Source organism: Schistocerca cancellata, chromosome 1, assembly GCF_023864275.1.
Source record: "Schistocerca cancellata isolate TAMUIC-IGC-003103 chromosome 1, iqSchCanc2.1, whole genome shotgun sequence".
Classification (NCBI taxonomy): domain Eukaryota; kingdom Metazoa; phylum Arthropoda; class Insecta; order Orthoptera; family Acrididae; genus Schistocerca; species Schistocerca cancellata.
Genome location: NC_064626.1, coordinates 546,976,806 through 546,996,084, shown reverse-complemented (window position 1 = coordinate 546,996,084; position 19,279 = coordinate 546,976,806). Strand labels below are relative to the sequence as shown.

The window sequence follows — 19,279 nt, the reverse complement described above, 5'->3', positions numbered from 1 at the left end:
GCGTTCTTTCCTCTACCTTCATCGTATTGGCCATACTAGGTTGACCCATGGGTTTTTCTTTTTCTTTTTTTTTTTTTTTGCGCCGCAGTGAGCCGCCCCCTCCTTTTGTAACTGCGGGGCTCCGCTCACGGTGATAGATACTTCGCTAGACTGCCCCACCTTTTGCCACTTTGCATTAAATATCCCCACCACCACCTTCTTTGTCTCGGGTGTTAACGTACTACCCTCGCATGGTTACGCCTGTCCTCGGTTTTCTTCGTGAAAGTGCTTTATTCAGGTTTAAGTCCTTGAATTTTGGTCTGAAATTTGAGTTTCTCAGTGTAGGCGTTGGCTATGCCACAACACCGGCCTGGTTTTCCCCGCCTTTTCCGTACATTTTGTCTGGTCTGTTGTGCAGTTTTCCCTGTGTCTTCTTCCCCCTGGTGTTGTCTTCGTTGTATCGTGATTATGGCACGGTACGGTACGGGTGTCGGGACGGGTCAGTGGCGGTGCTGGTGCCCAACCGCGCGTAGCAATTCTGGGGCACCCCTGCTCTCCACGTTTCCATCTCCCCCTTCTCTTCGTTCCCCTTCCTTCCCCTTCCATCCCCTTTCTGCTGCCATGACGTCCCATTTTTCTCTTTGCTTGCCAGTTACCCCTTCCCCTTGACTGGGCTGTGCTTTCTGTGTTGTTCCTCCCTCGATTTCTGCCATCTTAGGTAATGGGACCGATGATCTGGCTGTTTGGAGGAGGAGAGGGGGGACGGGGAGGAATCAGTCAGCCAACCAACCAGCGATGAAGTGGTTACAACAAAGTAGAAGAGAATAAAGCGCGCACCTCACTAAAGCCACGTTTTTACATTCAAACTCGCTTGAGCATTCAAGCTGTTATATATCAAAAGCCATACTAAATACTGTTTCAAATGGTTATCTGGGTATGTCGATGTCACAGACTGACTTTCTCCAGGCATATTCCAACATAGGCGTATACCTCGGTGATTGTAAGTCATGGAGTGGAGTCTGACGATGAAATAACATTCATGTATCTTCATTTGCGGTTTGGAACATTGTAGTCTTACAAAATCAACAATCCTTCTAATACAGAACTTATATTGCCGAAAGAAGTAAACATAAAAGAGCTGGCAGTATTTTGTTTCTGGCGGCAGTATATTTATCATAACATCTTTTTACGGAAAACTTGCATCCATCAGGGTACGGTCTGAGTAGCCTGACCAGAAATCACACAGCAATAGGCTCTTTTGACTTGTGTGCTCTCCAAGGACTGAAGTTAGAAAATGTTTCTTGTATTTACTAACTTTTCCGCCCTTGCTTGCCTCCACATGAATGAATGTTTCGTGGGCAGATCGTTGCAAGACTCGTCGAAATATTTGGGTCGAAAGTGCCTCGTGCCTCATGAGGACGAATATACAATTTGTTTACTATTCTGCCTGTAATTGATATGGCTGTGTACGGACTGCAACACTCTAGCTGTGGTTTTCTTTCCTCTGACACAACGTTGGTAAAGACATTTCATACTAGAGTTGACTCTGGTCATTGTTCAAAACATTTACTTTCTTCACACCCTGTTCTGCCATAAACATGTTCACTTCTTCCAAAAATTGTTTTGCCTTCTGACGTATACTATTATCGTCTTCTGTGTCCTTAGATGTGACAAATATAGTAACATGCCTAGATGACATCCGGTATTCAGCTTCAAGATTGTCGATAAGAGAAATGGAAACTCTGCAATTCTAAGAGCTAACTATTTTAGACGCTTCTAGTGCCCAGATTTGCAAATGCCAATAGTGAACTGTAGATCCACATAATGTGGCTCTTTCAAATTGGGATATTACATGTTCTTTTATAGTTAGTATTGTAATTGCGACAGTTTGTTTCCTATGAAACGAGCTCCTGCTCGCCTTTTTCTAGATGCATAACTTAAAATTGATCTGCCATTTGATTTACTGTTCATACACTTGTAGCTCCTCATTAGTTTGCTATAAGAATTCAAGGCGCGGTTGTTACAGCCTCCATAAATGTTCTTTGATACACTGTCATCCATATTTTCTAATACACTGGCCTGGCACTCGACTGTTTGGGGGAGATAGTTCGTATTCACTTCGAGTGGACTGTTCTTATTACTCAGAAGATGGATGTCGTCAGCCTATCTTCTGGTTGAGGTTCTTCCTGTCCAAAATTAGTATATCGATCCAGCGTAACGTCATGTATTTCTGTGTCATACCCATTATGGTTCTGAATTATTATGTTATGTATCCGCGAACATTCTATCCTCCACCCTGATTTCATTTCCACATTCAGCACGTCGCAACTTTGTCCCTAATATTTGGACCACATTCTTAGGATTAATTATCTTCACGACAACGCTTTACGTAGTTTATACAGTAACCCACATGCGAACACACACACACACACACACACACACACACACACACACACACTGCACACCGGCCTGCAGGCAGTCGCCATCCGCATTACTCTCCCCACTTTTACGTTTTCCTTTTGTACCGTTTACGCTCCCTCGTCATCTGCCGTTACCAGGGCAGACATGATGCAACTTATTGCTCAGCTACCTGCACCGTTTTTGTTAACTGGAGACTTCAATGCCCACCATCCCCTTTGGGGTTCTCCAGCCTCCTGCCCGAGGGGCTCCTTGTTAGCAGACCTTTTCAACCAGCTCAATCTTGTCTGCCTTAATACTGGCGCCCCTACTTTTCTTTCGGACACATCTCATACCTATTCCCATTTAGACCTCTCTATATGTACTCCCCAACTTGCACGCCGGTTTGAGTGGTATGCACTTGCTGATACTTATTCGAGCGACCACTTCCCGTGTGTTATCCATCTCCTGCAGCATACTCCCTCTCCGTGCTCCTCTAGTTGGACCATCTCCAAGGCAGACTGGGGGCACTTTTCTTCCAGGGCGACCTTTCAGGATCAAACCTTCACAAGCTGCGATCGTCAGGTCGCACACCTCACGGAAGTCATTCTCGCTGCTGCTGAATATTCCATCCCTCACCCTACTTCTTCTCCACGTCGCGTACCGGTCCCCTGGTGGACCGCAGCATGTAGAGACGCTTTACGTGCTCGTCGACGTGCTTTACGCACCTTTAAACGCCACCCTACAGTGGCGAATTGTATTAATTATAAACGATTACGTGCTCAGTGTCGTCGTATTATTAACGAAAGCAAGAAAGCCAGCTGGGCTGCTTTCACAAGCACCTTCAACAGTTTTACTCCTTCTTCTGTTGTCTGGGGTAGCCTGCGCCGGCTATCTGGCACTAAGGTCCACTCCCCAGTTTCTGGTTTGAAGGTCGCGAATGAAGTCCTTGTGGCCCCTGAGGCTGTCTCCAATGCCTTCGGCCGCTTTTTCGCCGAGGTTTCGAGCTCCGCTCATTACCACCCTGCCTTCCTCCCCCGCAAACAGGCAGAGGAGGCTAGGCCACCTGACTTTTGCTCCTCGAATTGTGAAAGTTATAATGCCCCATTCACCATGCGGGAACTCGAAACCGCACTTGGCCGATCACGGTCCTCTGCTCCAGGGCCTGATTCTATTCATATTCAGATGCTGAAGAACCTTTCTCCTGCGGGTAAAGGTTTTCTTCTTCGTACATACAATCGCATCTGGATTGAGGGACATGTTCCCGCATGCTGGCGCGAGTCTATTGTTGTCCCGATTCCTAAGCCGGGGAAGGACAAGCACTTGCCTTCCAGTTATCGACCTATCTCACTTACCAGCTGTGTCTGTAAAGTGATGGAGCGAATGGTTAACTCTCGATTGGTTTGGCTGCTTGAGTCTCGACGCCTACTTACCAATGTCCAATGTGGATTTCGTAGGCGCCGCTCTGCTGTTGACCATCTGGTTACCTTGTCGACCTTCATTATGAATAACTTCTTGCGGAAGCGCCCGACCGCGGCTGTGTTCTTTGATTTAGAGAAGGCTTACGACACCTGTTGGAGGGCGGGCATTCTCCGCACCATGCATACATGGGGCCTTCGCGGTCGCCTCCCTCTTTTTATTCGTTCCTTTTTAATGGATCGACAGTTCAGGGTACGTGTGGGTTCTGTCCTGTCCGACACCTTTCGCCAGGAGAATGGGGTGCCACAGGGCTCAGTTTTGAGCGTCGCTCTGTTCGCCATCGCGATCAATCCAATAATGGATTGCCTCCCAGCTGATGTATCAGGCTCTCTTTTTGTGGACGATTTTACCATCTATTGCAGCGCGCAGCGTACACGTGTCCTGGAGCGCTGTCTTCAGCGTTCTCTTGACCGTCTTTACTCCTGGAGTGTCGCCAATGGCTTCCGTTTTTCTGCCGAGAAGACGGTCTGTATTAACTTCTGGCGCTACAAAGAGTTTCTCCCACCGTCCTTACGACTTGGTCCCGTTGCTCTCCCAATCGTGGAGACAACCAAATTTTTAGGCCTTACCTTTGACAGGAAACTTAGCTGGTCTCCACATGTCATATTTGGCCGCCCGTTGTACCCGTTCTTTAAATGTCCTCCGTGTTCTCAGTGGTATGTCGTGGGGAGCGGATCGAACCGTCCTACTTCGTCTATATCGGTCGATCGTCCGCTCCAAGCTGGATTATGGGAGCTTCGTATACTCCTCTGCACGGCCATCCATCTTACGCCGCCTCAACTCCATACAACATCGGGGTTTACGACTTGCGATCGGAGCATTTTATACCAGTCCCGTAGAGAGTCTTCATGCTGACGCTGGCGAATTGCCACTCACTTACCGGCGCGATATACTGCTTTGTCGGTATGCCTGTCGGCTACTGTCAATGCCCGACCATCCGTCTTATCGTTTCTTTTTTGACGACTCTCTTGACCGTCAATATAGGTTGTATGTCTCTGCCCTGCTACCCCCTGGAGTTCGCTTTCGTCGCCTCCTTCAACACCTTAATTTTTCACTCCCTGCAACCTTTCGAGTGGGCGTGAGCCACACGCCACCTTGGCTCCAGGCTCAGGTCCGCGTTCACCTTGACCTCAGCTCGCTCCCAAAAGAGGTCACCCCCAGTTCGGTCTACCACTCCCGTTTTTTGGAACTTCGTTCGAAGTTCATCACCATGACTTTCATTTATACAGATGGCTCTAAGACCAATGACGGGGTCGGGTGTTCCTTTATAGACGGGGCACAAAGTTTCCAATACCGGCTCCATGACCATTGTTCGGTCTTCACAGCTGAGCTCTTTGCCCTCTACCAGGCTGTTCTTTACATCTGCCGCCACCGACATTCTGCTTATGTCATCTGCTCAGATTCCCTGAGCGCCATCCAGAGCCTCAGTGATCCGTACCCGGTTCACCCTTTCGTACACCGGATCCAATGCTCTCTTCAGCGGCTGGTGGACGTCGGTCCGCCGGTTAGCTTTATGTGGGTTCCTGGCCATGTCGGTATCCCTGGGAACGAAGCTGCAGATGTCGCGGCCAAGGCTGCGGTCCTCCAGCCTCGGACAGCTTCTTGTTGTGTCCCTTCGTCCGATTTTAGCAGGGTCATTTGTCGGCGCGTTGTGTCGCTGTGGCATGCCGATTGGGCTGCACTTACCGACAACAAGCTTCGGGCCTTAAAACCTCTTCCCGTGGCTTGGACGTCCTCCTCACGCCCTTCTCGGCGGGAGGAGGTCGTTTTAGCAAGGTTAAGGATTGGACACTGCCGGTTCAGCCATCGCCATCTGCTGACGGCTGCGCCGGCGCCGTTCTGCCCATGTGGGCACTTGCTGACGGTTAGACACATTTTAATGTCCTGTCCCGATCTTAACCAACTGCGCCTCGATCTTAACCTGCCTAATACTTTCGATGACATTTTAGCGGATGACCCACGAGCAGCTGCTCGTGTTCTTTGTTTTATCAATTTGACACACCTCGCTAAGGACATTTGATGAAGTTTTTTAATCCTATGCCTGTCAGTCTGTCTTTTATTGTTTTTCCTTTTAGTTGTTGTTGTCAACTTGTGGCTCGCGGTGCATTTTTAGAGTAGTCAGGGCGCTAATGACCATTGAAGTTGTGCGCCCTAAAACCACAAAAAAAAAAAAAGAAAAACACACACACACACACACACACACACACACACACACACACACACACACACACACACACACACACACACACGTTCGTACTGCAGCTATACCATTCACACAATCCGAGCACCTGTTGCTGCAGCTACAACATGCCACCGTCTGTTGGTGCTAGCAGACAAATGCGGAGTTTGCCATGTAAATGACACAGTCCGTTGTTGTTCTGTATGATACAGTGTTCGTTTAACCAAGGATTCGCGCGATTCCGAGCGTTGCAGGTCAAAGATGTCCCACCGCAAGTACAGAATTCCAGTCGACGGCGCGAGCTATTGGCATTCTTGACATGTGACTTCGCCGTTATACGCCTTGAATTCGGCTGGCTCATTGCCATAGAAACGATCAGGCGACGTTTTCTCTTGTAGCTGCAGCCGTTTCGTAAGAAATGTGAAAAATGAAATGTCTAAACACCACGGTATCATAGAAAATTTCACAGCTTGTCCCACATCTTGACAAACTTAAAACGTGCAGACGCCTTACGGGGAGCAATGCATCGTAAGGACAATGTTAAGCTCGGTAACAGCACTTCAGATCTGGTAGAACAAACGGAATGTGCATGATGATAAACGTATGACAATATTCAGTTTCAATCAGTATGCTACAAACGAGAAGTGGATATAGACTGTTACTTGTTTCTGAATTTGCAGGATGAGTCGATAGTTCTGAAGATGGGAAACAGAGATTTAATCCTATTCTGGCCATCAGGTCCATCAGCAAATCAACGTTTATTATTATTACCCACCAGGTTTAGTTTCTTCAGAAACTGGATTAGACAAAAAGCAATTCCATTACTGTTTTTTTATGAACATTCTCTGTCCATTCAAAACGTATTAACTTGCAAGAGCCGAGTTCATCAAAGGAAGCCACATCATCTCGAGATTGTGGACGTCCATCACATCCCAATACTCCATGTGCCCTACCTCCTATCTGTGTCAACTGCGGAGAGCATCATTCACCTTGCTCGCCAGATTGCGGGATTTTACAGAAAGAGAGAAAAACCATGGGATACAAGACCCTGGACCGACTGACCTACACTGAGGCTAAGAGAAAATTTGAGCGCCTATGTCCTATGGCTGTGATCACCTCTTAGGCCGCCACTACGAGAACAGTTGTCGCCCCATCAGTTCCTCGCATTCCTATCGCCTCTCAGAACCAGGAGACTACACCTGCCCCCATTGATGGTGGGGGCCACTTCCCTCCCTGTTGCTCGCGCACCACCTACTTCAGGATCAACCCCCCCCCCCCCCTCCACAACCATCAGGGATATTAGTCCCCACTTTTGAGCCAGAGAAGCGTAAGTCCTCTTCGGCTCCAAAGCAGCTGGTCGTAGGGCTTCACGCTCATCTTCAGCCCCAGAGACTGAATCAGTGAAGTCCTCCCAGCCAGGGAAACCCAAGGAGCTGCTGCGAGAGAAATCCACAGAGGAGGTCCTCAAGACCAAGAGAATTGTGGTGGTACCCACACAGCCGCTACCTACAAGCTCTGCATCTGCGGATGATACGGACATTCTGGCGTCCGCTGAGGACATCGGTCTCGCCAGACCCTCAGACTCCATGGATATGGACTGCTCAGACAAAGTCGGTGGCAGCAGGTGTCCCTGAGGCGTAAACAGCCTCATTGAATATTCCATGGCTTCAGAGTCTCACGATGTCATCCTCCTGTGGAATTGCGGCGGTTTTTTCCACCGCCTGGCTGATCTACGGCAACTGTTAAGCTTTAGACTTGCTTTCTGTATTGTCCTCCAGGAAACCTGGTTCCCAGAAATATGGGCCCCTGCCCTCCGCGGCTATAAGGGATATTACAGGAACCGCAGCGACTAAAATAGAGTGTGGGGTGGAGTTTACGTTTATGTACTAAACTCAGTTTCTTGAAGCTGTGGCTGTCAGAATAAGGACGTCACGGGAAATAACTGTCTGCAATGTATATCTTCCCTCAGATGGTGCAGTATCCCTGTATGTATTAACTGCACTGATTGATCAACTCCTTAAACCTTTCCTACTTTAGAGAGATTTTAACGCCCATAACCATTTGTGAGGTGGCACCGTGCTTACTGGCCGAGGCAGAAATGTCGAAACTTCACCGTCCTAACTCGACCCCTGCCCCTTAAATACTGGGGCAATACGCATTTCAGTGTGGCTCATAGTAGTTACTCCGCCATTGATTTATCAGTTTGCAGCCCAGAACTTCCCCCATCAATCCACTTGAGAGCACATCACAACCTGTGTGGTAGTGACCACTTCCCCATCTTCCTGTCACTTCCCCGGCATCAGATCAGGCCCATGGACGCATGCCCGGATGGGCTTTAAACAAGGACTGGGAAACTTTCACCTCTGCTGTCACCGTTGAATCTTCCCCACACAGTAACATCGATGTGATGGTTGAGCAGATGTCTACAACAATCGTTTCTGTGACACAAAACATGATCCATCGCACTTCAGCTTGCCACCGGCGAAAGGCAGTACCACGGGAGAGATATGTCTCGACCATTGGATGCCATACATCACCTTCCCAAGTCTGGGCAAAGATAAAACGTGTTTCCGGGTACCACATCTCAACAGGCGTTTCCGGTGTCAACATTAATGGCGTGTTATCTATCGACGCAAACGCAATTGCCGAGCACTTTGCTGAGCACTATGCTCGAGCCGCTGCGTCGGAGAATTACCCCCCCCCCCCTCAAAAAGCCTTTCGCACTCTTAAACGGCTGCTGAGAGGTGGTCACCTCGTTCACTACACGCCACACTGAATCCTGTAACGCCCCATTTACAGAGTGGGAGCTGCTCAGTGCCCTTGCACATTGCCCCGACACAGCTCCTGGGCCAGATCGGATCCACAGTCATATGATGACACATCTCTCGTCTGACTACAAGGACATCTCCTTGTCATCTTCAACTGGATCTGGTGTGATTGCGTCTTTCCATCGCAGTGGCGGGAGAGCACCATCATTCCGGTGCTCAATCCCGGTAAAAACCCACGTGATGTGGATAGCTATCGGCCTATCAGCCTCACCAACGTTTTTTGTAGGCTGCTGGAATGTATGGTGTGCCGGCTGTGGAGTCATTGGCTCCATGTCAGGGTAGCTTCCGCCAGGGTCGCTCTACCACTGATAATCTTGTATCCCTCGAGTGTGCCATCCGAACAACCTTTTCCAAACGCCAACACCTGGTTGCAATTATTTTTGATTTATGAAAACCATATGCAACGACCTGGCGGCATCATATCCTTGCCACATTATACGAGTGGGGTCTCAGAGGCCCGCTCCAGATATTTATCCAAAATTTCCTGTCACTTCGTACTTCCTGTGTCAAAGATGGTGCCTCCCATAGTCCCCCCCCCCCCTCCTCCCTCCCTCCCTCTCCCGACATTCAGGAGAATGGGGTCCTGCAGGGCTCTGTATTCACTGTCCGTCCATTTTTAGTGGCCATTAATGGTCTAGCAGCAGCTGTAGGGCCGTCCGTCTCACCTTCTCAGTATGCAGACGACTTCTGCATTCTGTACTGCTCTACCAGAGCTGGTGTTGCTGAGCGGCGCCTACAGAGAGCTATCCACAAGGCGCAGTCACGGTTTCCAGTTTTCGGCTGCAACGCTACTACAAATACACTCCTGGAAATTGAAATAAGAACACCGTGAATTCATTGTCCCAGGAAGGGGAAACTTTATTGACACATTCCTGGGGTCAGATACATCACATGATCACACTGAAAGAACCACAGGCACATAGACACAGGCAACAGAGCATGCACAATGTCGGCACTAGTACAGTGTATATCCACCTTTCGCAGCAATTCAGGCTGCTATTCTCTCATGGAGACGATCGTAGAGATGCTGGATGTAGTCATGTGGAACGGCTTGCCATGCCATTTCCACCTGGCGCCTCAGTTGGACCAGCGTTCGTGCTGGACGTGCAGACCGCGTGAGACGACGCTTCATCTAGTCCCAAACATGCTCAATGGGGGACAGATCCGGAGATCTTGCTGGCCAGGGTAGTTGACTTACACCTTCTAGAGCACGTTGGGTGGCACGGGATACATGCGGACGTGCATTGTCCTGTTGGAACAGCAAGTTCCCTTGCCGGTCTAGGAATGGTAGAACGATGGGTTCGATGACGGTTTGGATGTACCGTGCACTATTCAGTGTCCCCTCGACGATCACCAGTGGTGTACGGCCAGTGTAGGAGATCGCTCCCCACACCATGATGCCGGGTGTTGGCCCTGTGTGCCTCGGTCGTATGCAGTCCTGATTGTGGCGCTCACCTGCACGGCGCCAAACACGCATACGACCATCATTGGCACCAAGGCAGAAGCGACTCTCATCGCTGAAGACGACACGTCTCCATTCGTCCCTCCATTCACGCCTGTCGCGACACCACTGGAGGCGGGCTGCACGATGTTGGGGCGTGAGCGGAAGACGGCCTAACGGTGTGCGGGACCGTAGCCCAGCTTCATGGAGACGGTTGCGAATGGTCCTCGCCGATACCCCAGGAGCAACAGTGTCCCTAATTTATTGGGAAGTGGCGGTGCGGTCCCCTACGGCACTGCGTAGGATCCTACGGTCTTGGCGTGCATCCGTGCGTCGCTGCGGTCCGGTCCCAGGTAGACGGGCACGTGCACCTTCCGCCGACCACTGTCGACAACATCGATGTACTGTGGAGACCTCACGCCCCACATGTTGAGCAATTCGGCGGTACGTCCACCCGGCCTCCCGCATGCCCACTATACGCCCTCGCTCAAAGTCCGTCAACTGCACATACGGTTCACGTCCACGCTGTCGCGGCATGCTACCAGTGTTAAAGACTGCGATGGAGCTCCGTATGCCACGGCAAACTGGCTGACACTGACGGCGGCGGTGCACAAATGCTGCGCAGCTAGCGCCATTCGACGGCCAACACCGCGGTTCCTGGTGTGTCCGCTGTGCCGTGCGTGTGATCATTGCTTGTACAGCCCTCTCGCAGTGTCCGGAGCAAGTATGGTGGGTCTGACACACCGGTGTCAATGTGTTCTTTTTTCCATTTCCAGGAGTGTAGTATAGTGAACGCATTATTGTGGCCAAGATAGACACGAAGCCCACGCCTACCACAGTAGCAAAAGTTTATATGCCAACTAGCTCCGCAGCTGACGAAGAGATTCATGAAATGCATGATAAAAGAAATTATTCAGTTAGTGAAGGGAGACGAAAATTTAATAGTCATCGATGACTGGAATTCGATAGCAGGATAAGGAAGAGAAGGAAACGTAGTAGGTGAATATGGCATAGGGGTAAGAAATGAAAGAGGAAGCCCCCCTGGTAGAATTTTGCACAGAGCATAACTTAATCATAACTTAACACTTGGTTCAAGAATCATCAAAGAAGGTAGTACACATGGAAGAGGCCTGGAGATACTGACAGATTTCAGATAGATTATATAATGGTAAGGCACAGATTTAGCTTTGAGAGATGAAACAGTGAAGGAAGCAGAGGATTAAGTAGGTAAAAAGATTAGGTCTAGTAGAAATCTTTGGGCAATAGAAGAGATATTGAATTTAATTGTTGAAAGGAGAAAATATAAAAATGCAGTAAATGAAGCAGGCAAAAGGAACACAAACGTCTCAAATGAGATAGACAGGAAGTGCAAAATGGCTAACCAGGGATGGCTAGAGGACAAACCTAAGGATGTAGAGACATATCTCACTAGAGGTAAGATATACTGCCTACGGGAAAATTAAAGAGACCTTTGGAGAAAAGAGGTCCGCTTGTATGAATATCATGAGCTCAGGCGGAAAACCAGTTCTAAGCAGAAAGGTGGAAGGAGTGTATAGAGGGTCTATACAAGGGCGATGTTCTTGAGGACAATATTATGGAAATGGAAGAGGGTTTAGATGATCAAAGGGGAGATATGATACTGCGTGAAGAGTTTGACAGAACAGTAAAAGACTTAATTCGAAACAGGGCCCCGGGAGTAGACAACATTCCATTAGAATTACTGACAGCCTTGGGAGAGCCAGCCCTGACAAAACTCTACCATCTGTTGAGCAAGATGTATGAGACAGGAGAAATACCCTTGACTTCAAAACGAATATAATAATTCCAATCCCAAAGAAAGCAGGTGTTGACATGTGAAAATTACCAAACTATCAGTTTAATAAGTCACAGCTGCAAAATACTAACACGAATTCTTTACAGACGAATGGAAAAACTGGTAGAAGCCAACCTCGGAAGATCAGTTTGGGTTCCGTAGAAATGTTGGAACACGTGGGGCAATACTGACCCAATGACTTATCTTAGAAGCTAGATTAAGAAAAGGCAAACCTACGTTTCTGGCATTTGTAGACTTCGAGAAAGCTTTTGAAAATGTTGACTGGAATACTCCGTTTCAAATTCTGAAGGTGGCAGAGTTAAAATACAGGGAGCGAAGGGCTATTTACAATTTGTACAGTTATAAGAGTCGAGGGACATGAAAGAGAAGCAGTGGTTGGGAAGGGAGTGAGACAGTGTTGTAGCCTCTCCCCGATGTTATTCAGTCTGCATATTGAGCAAGCAGTAAAGCAAACAAAAGAAAAATTTGGAGAAGAATTAAAATCCATGGATTAGAAATAAAAACATTTTGAGGTTCGCCGATGACATTGTAATTGTCAGAGACAGCAAAGGACCTGAAAGAGCAGTTAAACGGAATGGAAAGTGTCTTGAAAGGAGGACATAAGATGTACATCAACAAAAGCGAAACGAGGATAATGGAATGTAGTCGAATTAAATTGGGTGATGCTGAGGGAATTAGATTAGGAAATGGGACACTTAAAGTAGTAGATGAGTTTTGCTATTTGGGGAGCAAAATAACTGATGATGGTCAAAGTAGAGAGGATATAAAATGTAGAGTGGCAATGGCAAGGAAAGCGTTTCTGAAGAAGCAAAAATTTGTTGACATCGAATATAGATTAAAGTATCAGGAAGACGTTTCTGAAAGTACTCATATCGAGTGTAGCCTCGTATGGAAGTGAAATGTGGACGATAAATATTTGGACAAAAAGAGAATAGGAGCTTTCGAAATATGGTGCTACAGAAGAATGCTGATGATTAGATGGGTAGATCACATGAGGAGGTGGTATTAAATAATTGGGAGAAGAGAAATTTGTGGGACAACTTGACTAGAAGAAGAGATGGGTTGGTAGGACATATTCTGAGGCATCAAGGGACCACCAATTTAGTATTGCAGGGCAGCGTGAAAGACAAAAATCGTAGAGGGAGAACAAGAGATGAATACACTTAGCAGATTCAGGATGATGTAGGTTGCAGTAGGTACGGGGAGATGGAGAAGCTTGCACAGGCTAGAGTAGCATCAAACCTCTCTCGGGACAGAAGAAGAAGAAGAAGACGACGACGACGGTGTTTTACCACCAGCCCTATGCTGAAGCGGATTTGGTAGCCCAGTTAAACATGGCGTCTGGAAAACAGCTGTCCCAGTTTCCTATTTTGTCAGCACAATCGTTCTCTCTCTTCACTTAATTGTTTCAGGTAGACAGCTCCATGCTCAGTCTAATACCTGTGCTTCTCCTGCACATCACAGTAAGTCACTCCTTCCATATTAGAATAATAATTTGAGAACAAGACGTAACCTGACAACCGAAGCACGTTTCAAAACGGTTATGCATTTACATGGGAGCGAAAATCGATTGCGTAATTGGAAAACTTGGGTGGCAACTAGAAGCGAATTTCCAGAATGTAAGATCTTGTCTAGTTTAATAAATGAAAGTAGAAGGCCGGCAATCCTGTGGTGAAAACGCGGCGGTTGATTGGCCAATGAGGTTATTGCACGCTTTGCTTCTCAGACTCGAACAGATGGTGACGGATATTGAAGCATTCGCTTTTAACCCGTTTTCAATAGAGAAAAAAACCCATTTACAGCTGCTTTTGCTTCTTTAAAGCAGTGGATGTTACTAGAAAGCACCAAGGAGAATGGCCGCGAGGTAGTCATTTTAACTACATTGCGTATTGGGCGCAGCCTTATTAGACATCGTCATTAATGCCCCCCCACCACTCTGCCCCACAGCGCTTAACTTCAGTGATCTGAAGGGAACCGATGTTACCACTGCATCAAGGTCGTTGGCCGTTGTCTGAGTAATAGGCCGTTTTAGCAAACGACGTGCGAGCTGTCCTTCGCTTTTTACTTTTTATCTGGCATAGCAATATGGCGAAGGCCATTTAAATTTTAGTTCTCGACATCCGTTTTTTTATGGTGTATTTTATAGCCCTTTTTCCACATCCCTGTTTTTAGCTGTCTTCTCTTATGTCACTTGGGATTGACGTTTAGTTGTTTTTTAACTTCTGTCTTCATGTTCTGTACTTTTGCATGGACACTTATGACCCTAGTTGATTATGCGCCCTAAAACAAACCAAACAAAATCCATTTTTGTCATTAGATAAATTTCAATAAAAATCGGATATTGATGACTTTGCTTCTAGGCGCCTCAATTTACATTTACTGAATGGAATGTCAGTCAAAAATTACCAAATGTAGGAAGTGCATAATTTGCATGGTATACCGTATTAATAAAGTTAATATCGACAACTTGTGGAATATTTTAAGGAATTGTTTCGATGTGTGTTTTGGTTTAAACTGCATTCATAATGAATTTGTTGACTGAGTGGCATACGTATTCCTACTCTCTTCATTAGGTGAACTTAATGTTAAAATTAGAATCATCTTAAGATCCTGTTTAAAATCTACTAACAAGTATGTAAGGTTTGATAAGATATCAGTACAGCGCATAATAAATCAACCCTTGCAGTGTGTTACGAAGAAACCACTATTGGTGACTGGCAGTGACCAGTGGGATATAGACTCCATGAGATGGCGTAGCAGCTGCCTGCCTGTGGGTAATTTGAGACTGCATTGATGCAGAATCATAGGATATAAATTTACTGTGACATATCGAATTCACGAGCGTCACCTTGAAACTGAGAGTGAGAGGGCGCAGTGATTAACACTATGGACCCGAATGCTGGAGGACGACAGTTAAAATAAATGTGCAATGGTCCAGCTGTAGGTTTTGTTTCTTTGATGGATTTTCTTTTTGATCCTTCCCCAGTCCCATCTTGGGCTAAGTGCAGTTATGGTGTGTGCAGCTCTTTGGTTGCTGCAGTAGGTAACATTGTGATGAGTCCAGAATGAAATTTTCACTTTGCAGTGGAGTGTGCGCCGATTTTAAAACTTTCTGGCAGATTAAAACTGTGTGCCGGACCGAGACTCGAACTCTGGACCTTCGCCTTTTGCAGGCAATTGCTCTACCAACTGAGCTACCCAAGCACGACTCACGACCCCTCCCCGCAACTTTACTTCCTCTAGTACCTCGTCTCCTACCTTCCAAATTTCACGGAAAGTCTCCTGTGAACATTCTGGAAACATCCCCCAGGCTGTGGCTAAGCCATGTCTCTGCAATATCCTTTCTTCCAGTAGTGCTAGTCCTGCAAGTTTCCCAGGAGAACTTCTGTGAAGTTTACAAGGTAGGAGACGAGGTACTGGTGGAAGTACAGTTGCGAGGAGGGGTCATGAGTCGTGCTTGGGTAGATCAGTTGGTAGAGCACTTGCCCGCGAAATGCAAGGTCAGAGTTAGTCTCGGTCCAGCACACAGTCTTAATCTGCCAGGAAGTTCCAGTGTGATGAGTGATGGGAAGTCAATGATTTGTTCTTTATTGTTGAGAATGGGAAGAGAACTAGACATGGTGATAAAGACCTGTCACGAGGCCTGGTGCTGAGATTATGTTGGAATGTGGCAATTCCTCTCATTCAGTGAGGCAGTTAATATACTGAACTTGCATTCAGGAGGATGACGGTTCAAATCCACATTGGGCCATCCTGATTTATATTTTCCATGATTTTCCTAAATCGCTTGAGGCAAATGCCAAGATGGTTCCTTTGAAGGGTATAGCCAACTTCCTTATCTAATCAGATGGGATCGTTGACCTTGCTGTTTGATCCCCTCCCCCATATCGACCAACCAACCAATTCCTCTCACCATTCATTGTGTCCACTTTCCATCATTCACTGCCCAGTTACCAGCTGCAGTGCACAACAGAAGAGACAGGTACATCCTAACTGCATTTTTACCAGGTCTCGTGCCTGGTAGCTAATGACCTCACTGTTTGTTATCAGCAGGATGTTAAATGCTAATCTTCCTTCTTTCCTTCCTTCATCTTTGGAAGTTGGTCAGTTCATTACTAAACTACCAAGCCAATTATTTCCATGACTAAGTGGTTTTGGGAATTGTCGTAATCTCCTGTTTTTAAATGTTTTGAGTACATTTATTGCTAACTGCTTGCCTTCTTCAGCATCACAGCCTACTAAACTACACAAGTGGGCGACTTAAAATTTTCCCAGAACACTCACATCTGTGAATGCATCATGTACCTGCAGGCTCGTTAAGTCCTTCTTCTATAATGTTATAGGAAGATTGTTCTTCAGCATTTTGTGGAATAGTCGATTCATCAGCCTTATTGGTACAACCACCTGCCTCTGTAGAACAGCTGTAAGTACACACTTCAGTGATTGCTCTAGATTTGTATACCCCTAAGTGCTAGCAATAGAAAAAAAATCTTTGGTATGGTATTTAGCTGGCCAGGTGACATCCTCTTTTGATGTTGTTTTATAACAGTCTCACATTGTACTAAGATGTCTGAAGTAGTGTTTACAGTGGGCACATGAACCTGTCTCAATCTGCAACAAAATGGAGCACTTACATCTCAACTCTGAACAGAAATCCAAATGATTGGAATTCAGATTTAGGCCTTCCTAATTCTTTTAGTGTCACTTGTCGATAAGTGTGAGAAAAAAGCACTGTGGTTGAGTCACATAAAACTGTAGATACTTCTGTAATGGCTAACTCAGTTTACGGTTCAGGGGAAGACTAGGATGTACAAAACTGGACTGTGCAGATAAAATTATGGTAAATGTTGAATCAACCTTCAGGCTTTGAATGACATTACTTTCTAGTGTTCGTTCTTCACTGTGTATTTGCAAGGTAATTAAGAGTATATTAAGCTCAATGCTCCTGAGTTAATTTGAATGCCACACTTCAAATATGTTGTCTTCCTTGCAAACCTACTAAAGTATTTAATTATAATGAACGTAGTAGACTCTTAGCATTCTGAAGTGTAGCTACATTTGAAATACTTCAAACTGGTTGCCTGAAAGTTTTATTCCTCATAATATTTATGGGCTGAAAGATTATCAATGAGTTTTACTAAAATATACACATAATGTATCTAAGGAAACTTTATATTTCAGATGTTTACGTAAGGCTTTCCTGTGTTAAACTGAGGGAGGATTGCACACAAGTTACACATATTATAGGCAGATAAGCAGAAGGATGACTGAAAGTTATATGTGCTTGAGTTCTGAAGATTGCATGTGATTCAAAACTTACTTTAATTCTCTTGCAAATATCTAGCAATTCATCACTAAAGAAAACTACCTTGGATCACACTGTGATCAACTTCTATTTTGTCACTCACATCACAGGTTACTTTAGTGTAGAACTACAGCATCATTGGAATTGTAGTGATAGGAAATTTTGTGTTTCAGATCTGCAGTTGGCAGCAGAGTTAGGAAAGACTTTACTAGAGAGGAACAAGGAGTTGGAGACAAGCCTCAAACAGCACCAGGGAGTTATAGAGGATCAGGCACAGGAGATAGAGGTATGTTGTGCACACTTCAGTCTCTTGCTGATCCTTTGGAAATGAGTCTATATAAGAGTAACAAAATATATTTAAAAAGAAAGATGATGAGACTTACCCAACAAAAGCGCTGGCAGGTCGATAGACACACAAATAAACACAAACATACACACAAAACTCTAGCTTTCGCAACCAACGGTTGCCTCGTCAGGAAAGAGGGAAGGAGAAGGAAAGACAAAAGGATATGGGTTTTAAGGGAGAGGGTAAGGAGTCATTCCAATCCCGGGAGCGGAAAGACTTACCTTAGGGGGAAAAAAGGATAGGTATACACTCGCGCACACACACACATATCCATCCATACACACAAGACACAAGCAGACATGTCTGCTTGTGTCTTGTGTGTATGGATGGATATGTGTGTGTGTGCGAGTGTATACCTATCCTTTTTTCCCCCTAAGGTAAGTCTTTCCGCTCCCGGGATTGGAATGACTCCTTACCCTCTCCCTTAAAACCCATATCCTTTTGTCTTTCCTTCTCCTTCCCTCTTTCCTGACGAGGCAACCGTTGGTTGCGAAAGCTAGAGTTTTGTGTGTATGTTTGTGTTTATTTGTGTGTCTATCGACCTGCCAGCGCTTTTGTTGGGTAAGTCTCATCATCTTTCTTTTTAAATATATTTTTCCCACGTGGAATGTTTCCCTCTATTATATTCATAAGAGTAACAAAATTTTGATTTGTGATGGGTATACACAAATTATGTTGTTACATAAGCAAAACAGAATGGAATCAAAATTTACATTATGCCCAGCCTTGGCAATAATACAATTCTTCTTTTTCTGATCTAAATCAAAGACCCATCTTTCACTACTGTTGTTTGCCAGTAAGAAAAATTCTTTGACAGTGGATGCCACATGTTTTGGCAATGTAATAAAAGCAAACAGCATCCAATCTAAGAATGAAGATGGACAACAACATGTGATTAATAATCTGATAGTTACAGAAACCAGTAATGTACTTTGGGTAGTAAAAAGTGACATAATTCTTAATTTTAAAAGAACATGGTTTGCTGTGATCCAGTTAAAAGCCACTTCAGTGATTAACTTGGCTGTGTCAGAGAACTGATGTGAGGGTGCTCATTGGTATATTTGTCATTGCTGAACTGTTTGCATGGGGTCTTTTAAGAACATTCCCGCACTTAGTTCAGTTTTACTGTTGTGATGATGTCCATGGTAAGCAAGCATTCTGTTACAGTGGTAAGAATCCAGGTATCCAAGATAGGAACAGAGAAAATTCAACTAGTTTAAACAGAACTGGTATTTTAGTTCCAAAGATTGACATTTTTCGGTATTTGTTTGGTATTTGTTTGGTCTTTGTTATAACAGGTTTTTATTTTTTGTATTAACGGGTAAGAGTCTATTTGCCATTGGAGAAGTAAGATCTGGAAGTTTTAGCACATGAAACGTTTTTCAAAAAGTGAGTGACATTTGTAAAATTTTCGTTGTTTTGAAATATTGTGTTACAGTAAATGGGGAACATGATCAGTGCTATTTGAGTAACAACACAGACAGCTAGAAA

General features: G+C 45.7%; 1 protein-coding gene across 4 annotated transcripts in view; it reads left to right on the top strand.

Annotated features, from left to right (window-relative positions):
• Positions 1-19,279, top strand: part of LOC126180007 (cerebellar degeneration-related protein 2) — a 457,053-nt gene that overhangs the window by 413,329 nt on the left and 24,445 nt on the right. For all 4 annotated transcript variants that reach the window (XM_049924659.1, XM_049924660.1, XM_049924662.1 and 1 more), the window contains exon 2: positions 17,616-17,728. In XM_049924659.1, the coding sequence (XP_049780616.1) occupies positions 17,616-17,728 (113 nt within the window). The remainder of the gene's footprint in view (positions 1-17,615; positions 17,729-19,279) is intronic.